Genomic DNA, 6786 nt, shown 5'->3' with positions numbered 1-6786 from the left:
TTCTTTTTTTATTCTGATCCTGATCCTTTGTATTTTCGGAATGATAAAGTAAATACCTTAGAACTATTTTTTCAAACTAAGTATTCCACCGGAAGTAAAAATCAACCCACACCGGCTTCGAAGGGGGAGAAAGAGAAAGCTACATTTTGGTAAAGAAAATCCGTTTATACGTAACGCTGAACCATTTTTCACATTTAAAGACATTTCAGGCTTGATTTAATAATTTGACAAACTATTTTATTCTACCAGCTTCTGCCAGAAATTGCGTTTTTTTGTCTCATCATCAATCATTTGTCAATATTGATGAGTTCGTCCACTTCCTGCTTTTGTTATTTTGAAAACTGGATACTCATAGCTACGATAACTGACTTTCATTTACTTAAAGGAGTCTAGTTAATGGTAGAGGATAGATTAAAATTTGAGTTTAATAAGGGTAGAATGGAAGTATAGCTCTATATATGGGAAGCACATAATTTTAAACAAAATTTGCATTTCACTAAAAATCATGTTACCCAAGATATTTGTTTTAAGAACAAGAGTAAATAACGTGACACATTTGTTGTCAAAGTGGGTCTCATTGGGTCCTAGCTTGACGTAGGATTAACTGATTTTAAGCGTAATTGGTGAAAGGGAAACTAAATCGGGCGGGACACTTGTAATTACAAGCATTATTATTTCAGTGCAGTCCCTGGTGTCTGCCCGGCCGGTGATACAGCGCATTAGCTGATTTCGTCATATAAACAAAGAAACACAAATAAAATCGTTCTTGTTATTGTTTTAGCCTTCCGAAGGGATAAAAAACAATAAAACTGATAAGTTCAAGCGTTAGATAATAACTGCAATCCCATGATTTACAATATTTTCAGTCTTCACGCTAAGTGGCAGCCCTGGCAGCCCAGGCTTGTAAAATTGCTCTCGGGCCTGTAAAAATCATATCTACAGGCCAACAGAATCTAACTAAAAAAATTCAAAAATTGAGCTCCGGGCCTGTAGATTTAACAGTTCATTGTGAAGACTGTATTTTGCCAATTTCCATTAAAAAAATTACATCATCAGATAAAATTTGTTTTATTTATGTCAAATTTAAATCAGATTAAGATAATTTTTGCTCTGCATCCTTGGCAGTGTGTTTGGTTCAAATTCAGCTATATTTCGAAGTAGAAATTCTTTCCTTTATTCAAAATTAGCTATTTTTGACAGGAATGTGCAAAATCACAGGACATTGGAGGAACTCTCAGAACAGGGTTTCCCTAATTTTGGACACACATTACACAAAATCATGAGGGTGAAACCATACAAACAGAAGATTTTATGAAATAAATGTATGTTATGAATGTGTTCACACAATATTATCCAATTATTGGTTTTATCAGTTAAATGAAGTGAAGTCATAAGTCTTAGGAGCGCGGATACACCGGACTGCACCACACAATGAGAAGCTAGATAAACACCTTATCGCTATTTGGAAATCTGTCTTGCTTGACCTGAGAATTTGCCCGCTTGAACTTTTCATGTCATACATGTATAACAATCACTTTTCCATAATGACGTCAATATTATACAGGAAATTTTGTGATATCCAGTAATACCGGAAAAATAGTGTTAAGGTATATACAAATGAAGGATTCTGATAATACAATAAGAGGGATACAGTAATTGCTATTTTATGCATTTTTCCTTTGATCTTTTTTTGTGATAATTTTTCATATCATGCTACTCGCATAAAAGTAGCGATAAACAGATTATCATTGGTCATCTCAATTCGATTGCTTTTCTCGCTTTCTCCGCCTTCACAATAAACTTGAAGTTCACTAGCCTGAAGCTCCTCCATAGGATGTTTGGCTTGTGGCATCACCCCCTATGGATTTTACTTTTCCGCTATGGATACGTAGGGGGACAGTTACACACCATATAACTTATAATATGTCACCATACAGGCTTTTACAATGAGTAAAGCCAACACCGCATAGTCAGCTATAAAGGGCCTTGAAATGATAAAAGTAAAACAATTCAAACGAGAAAACTAGTGACCTAATTAATGTATTAAAAAAATAAACAGAAAAACAAATACTAGTATGTAACTCAGCAACAAAGGATAACCACTGAATTACGTTTGATCTGTTTTCTGTATTCTCCACTTATTTGAAAAAGATATATGTTTCTAGACCAGAGTTCACATTTAGTATCTTGTATCTGCCTCACTTTTATATCAATGAACTTAAGAATGTAAATCATACATGTACATGTATTTAAATATTTATTTTGTTGTTGCTACATTTTGTAATTTCTCTTTCACCATATTTTTTATTTTCTTCCAGTTGAAGAATTAAAATGGCAGAATCTGAGGCAAATCCAGCTCCAGAAGATGTACATGAGGAGGATACTAATGCTCCTGGATATAAACCACCAGAGTTTGAACCATTGGAAAACATCTTAAAGAAAGATCAGGAGGATGAGAGTCTCAATAAATATAAACAGGCCTTGTTAGGTGGTGGGGATGCTCAAGATCCATGTACGTTTATGTATATATTAAAATGTAAAGAAACTCAGAAAATGATGATTCAATACTTATCACTAGCACTCCATTGATCTAAAGGAATTATTACTATCTAAATTGTTATATCAATCAAATTTTTATTAATGTTTTTTTGGTAAAACATGAAGCATGATTTGAAAGGATACACTTCTCTATTGAAGTTGTTAAATTTTTAATGATATAGGTTGTTTAGGACAACAAGGATTTGTTATTACTAATCATACTCAGGGATTTGCCTCTTTTAGATTTTTGATACAGTCAAATAAATGATTGATTATTCTCAGTGACAGATTAGTAATAAATAGATAGACTGTGTACTGCAATCATAATTATTTGTCATGTTCGTGGGATGTCAATTTTTGTTGGTTTCAGAAAACTGGAAATTTAAATGTTCAACAAAGTACAAATTTTAAAAAGGCTTGTAGTTGTATGAAAACATTGAAAAACAATTAAATTAAATGATCACAAAAATACAATATTTCCTCACTCCACCAAATAAAATAATCAGAATAAATCCATAATACACCAATACCACTCATGTTTCATAACTTTATATAGGATATATATGTAGATGTAGTTTAAAGTATTTCTATGAAATGTGTTGGGGTACTTATTGGCATGTCTTTTTTTATGAGTTTGTCTGAACAGTCCAACATACATGTATACTGCAAGTAATGTCATTATTAAATAGTTATAATGTATATTAATCGTTTATTGACAACAATTTTTTAAATTTCAGTCCCAAATGACCCACGTCGAGTTATAGTAACAGAGTTGGCATTAGTTGTCCAAGATAGAGACGATGTAACATTAGATCTAACAGGTAATAACACTGTACCATGAGAAGCAATATGTATGACAAAGTTTCTGATAATGTCTTAAAGGGAAAAAATGATATGATTTATGAGTAACATTACATACAAGAAGGTTCCTGCTGACAGCAGTTGACAAAATGTTTTATAACATGATCATGAGGTTTTTGTTTTATCTAAAGACTATTTCATTAGATGGAGATTTTATTTATGTTTGTATTTCATACTAAGAGATAAAATTAATATGAAAAGTTGGTGTTTCTGACCTCTGACTTATTAGTAACCAATATCATGAATTAGGTCATGTAGGTGGTCCAAAACACATGGTTCTCAGACTTCATTTGCAAAACTAACAGTGCTATATTCTTACACAATGGAAAAAGGAGGTCAGTTCAAAAATAACCAAAAATCAATATTTTGTTGACTTATACACTGCTATATGCATTCATGTATTTTGGCAATCCTGCATTTAACAACATTCATATATCCTTTGAATGTGTTTCTCAAAATTTTATTTTTGCAGGTTAATGACTTTTGGCAGTTAGATCACTGGTAGTACATGAGAATATTTTCTTTCTAAACATTCATTTGTCTGTCTCTTGTGACCTCCAATAAATAAAAAAAAAGTTGACTTAATGACATATAAAATTCAATTTTATAATTTGATTTGTAGATAAACAAAATTGTATCGTCATTATTTATATCCCTACATGTAAAATGATGAGACGCTACTTTTGATACAATTGTAGAAACACATCTAAATTCATTATAAATTTTGTATAAAAAGGAAATAAAAAAAAATGCTGCTTTTAAAAGTTTGACTTGTTTCATTTAATGATTTCAAGTATCAAGTTTTTGAAAGTCAGTCTACCATGATTTTAATTGGTTTTAGTTTTGTTTTATTTGTCATTTTTGGATAAAAGATTACCTAAATATTGACCTTGATCTTTACACACGACTTTTAGGTTAGAAAAGTAATAGACTTAAGAATGTTAATAACTTGACATAATGGTATAAAAATATTTGTTGACCTCTTCATGTATATAGTTTATTTTTCAGCAGTTACATTTGAAATGATGAGGAAATTGATATTAAGAGAAGTCAAGTAGAGCTTTTGTCATTTTTTATCAATGTTCGATCCATATCCAGGATGTACATGTAATAATATATTTCCTGCTTTCAAGTTTGATTTGTTAAACATTACAAAACATATTATAATTGTTCTAATTGTTTATTGCAAATTGTTGTTTTTCAGGTGATTTAGCAAAATTAAAAGACCAAGTATTTGTAATTAAAGAAGGATCAGCATACAAGATGCGAGTCAAATTTTTTGTGCAGAAAAAAGAAATTGTTTCAGGTTTAAAATATGTCCAGAAAACATATCGAAAAGGCATCAAAGGTAAAGACTAAATTGTATATTTGTTTTACAGGTGATTTATCCAAATTAAAAGAACAGGTGTTCACAATAAAGGAAGCTGCCCCATATAAAATGAGGGTAAAGTTCTTTGTCCAGAAAGGAGAACTTGTTTCTGGGTTAAAATATATCCAGAAAACATACAGAAAGGGTGTTAAAGGTATTTTGTGCATGCAAGTGGCGTAACCAGATTTTGTGAAACCCCTTTATGTTACAATTTACTATGGATGTTAGCACGAAATCCCTTTGAATATATTATCTTATTATTTAAAAGTAGAAATAGAATTGGTTTTGCAGTAAAATAAAATATACATAAATATCATAGTTTTGACTATACATATAAACTGAATTCACTGGAAAAAATACTCTGCAAGGTCTTTATATTATATTAGTTTGGCAATTAAAGCACAATATTGTATTTCATGAAAAAAAGAGAATAAAATTAAATCACATTATGGAATTCTTAAAGAAATATAGCTACAAGTCTTGAAGTAAGCTGTTGACATAGTTTTATATGACAGATTTAAAAACAAAATTTAAAAATTTAATACGAGAACTTCAAAATATTTGCAAGATTACTGCTAGCATTTTACATTATTAAATCTTTTATGCACGATTTAAATTTTGACAAGTATACTTGATACTTTTTGTCCAGAAATATACGTTCATAGATTTTGTGCAGCTTTTTTTATCTAATGTCCAGAGTAAAGGGTGGAATGCAATGAATTATATCCATTGGACCAATGTATGCACGCAATGGCATTGTCATGTTAAATGTTGTAACACTCCTGCTTGGTTGTGTATGAAAAAAAAGCTTTTTGGTATTATTTTTATTTACTTGAGAAATTCTTTTTCCTTCATTCATTTTATTTTTTTGCCAGCATGATCAGTGTTGTTTATCATCATACTTTCATAAAATTTATTGGATGTAAATTATCGAGTGTGTCCTTTGCAAAGACGTCTGCACATGGATGCATATTTTCATCATTATTAGCATAAGATATGTTGTTTAAAATTGTTTATTCATTATCATACAGATAAAGCAAAACAAATCAATGGAATTTTTTTTACTCGTGAGAATGACTCAATAAAGAACTGCAAATTGTTAAAAAAATGAATATTACTCTCACAATGAATTTAAGTGGTTTGCTGATAAAGTGATAGATCCTATAAGAACTTAATTTGAAGCTTTACATTTTTGGTTCTCTTAATGAATTTCTATGATATAATTTTTATGATAATAGAAATTTATTATTTACACTTGTAATAGTTTTTTATAGGATATTTTAGAAGTGCCTATAAGGTATGTATGTGTTTGTAATTGTTATATGACAATTAATATGTCAATAAACTTATTATTATAAAACTTTCTGAAAGTTATACTAAACTTTAATTTGACCATATTTCAGTGGATACATCAAAATTCATGGTTGGAAGCTACCCACCAAAGGCAGAAGCTCATACCTGGTCTACACCTATAGAAGATGCACCCTCAGGAATGTTAGCAAGGGGAGACTACAAGGTCGAAAGTTTATTTACTGATGATGATAAAAACGAACATCTAAAATGGACATGGAAGTTTGAAATCAAGAAAGATTGGGCATAAAATAATCCACCTTTTTGTAACATGACAAATCAACTGGTCATTTTAACTCATAATATATAGCTTTTTACAATTTTGTATAATAATTTGTTTATAAACTCTCAAATTTATTGCCTGATTCAGTATATTTATGTTTGGCAGTCTATATTGTCAAGTGCCTAAATACAGTAGTCAGCATAGATATATGTACTCTATAGTCTCCATCTATTTTGTGTAAAAACTGAACTTCCAAGTCTCAAACTGTATTAATGGATAGTTATCTTTAAGTTTTGTATTGAATATAGGATTTAACTAAATATAAAAGCAAACAGAATCTCTCTGAAGGGAGTTGTGTGAAAGACAATACATGTTCATGTGATATAGCAAAATTTATATTTTTTTCTAAATATGATTTAGTTTCTACTTATTTTCATGTGCCAAA

At 30.2% G+C, this 6786-nt stretch overlaps 1 protein-coding gene across 2 annotated transcripts; it reads left to right on the top strand.

Annotated features, from left to right (window-relative positions):
- Nucleotides 1–76: 76 nt before the first annotated feature.
- Nucleotides 77–6733, top strand: LOC143045458 (rho GDP-dissociation inhibitor 1-like). Of its 2 annotated transcripts, none has more exons than XM_076217975.1 (5): nt 77–149; nt 2319–2512; nt 3276–3359; nt 4779–4922; nt 6172–6733. In XM_076217975.1, exons 2-5 carry the CDS (start codon nt 2332–2334, stop codon nt 6366–6368), a joined length of 606 nt encoding a protein of 201 aa, XP_076074090.1. In that variant the 5' UTR covers nt 77–149; nt 2319–2331; the 3' UTR covers nt 6369–6733. The 2 variants fall into 2 exon arrangements, with proteins under 2 accessions (XP_076074090.1, XP_076074088.1); XM_076217973.1 differs by lacking the exon at nt 4779–4922 and adding an exon at nt 4604–4747.
- Nucleotides 6734–6786: the final 53 nt, after the last annotated feature.

Source organism: Mytilus galloprovincialis, chromosome 9 (genome assembly GCF_965363235.1).
Source record: "Mytilus galloprovincialis chromosome 9, xbMytGall1.hap1.1, whole genome shotgun sequence".
NCBI classification, from domain to species: Eukaryota; Metazoa; Mollusca; class Bivalvia; order Mytilida; family Mytilidae; genus Mytilus; species Mytilus galloprovincialis.
This window is presented reverse-complemented; position numbering and strand designations above follow the sequence as displayed.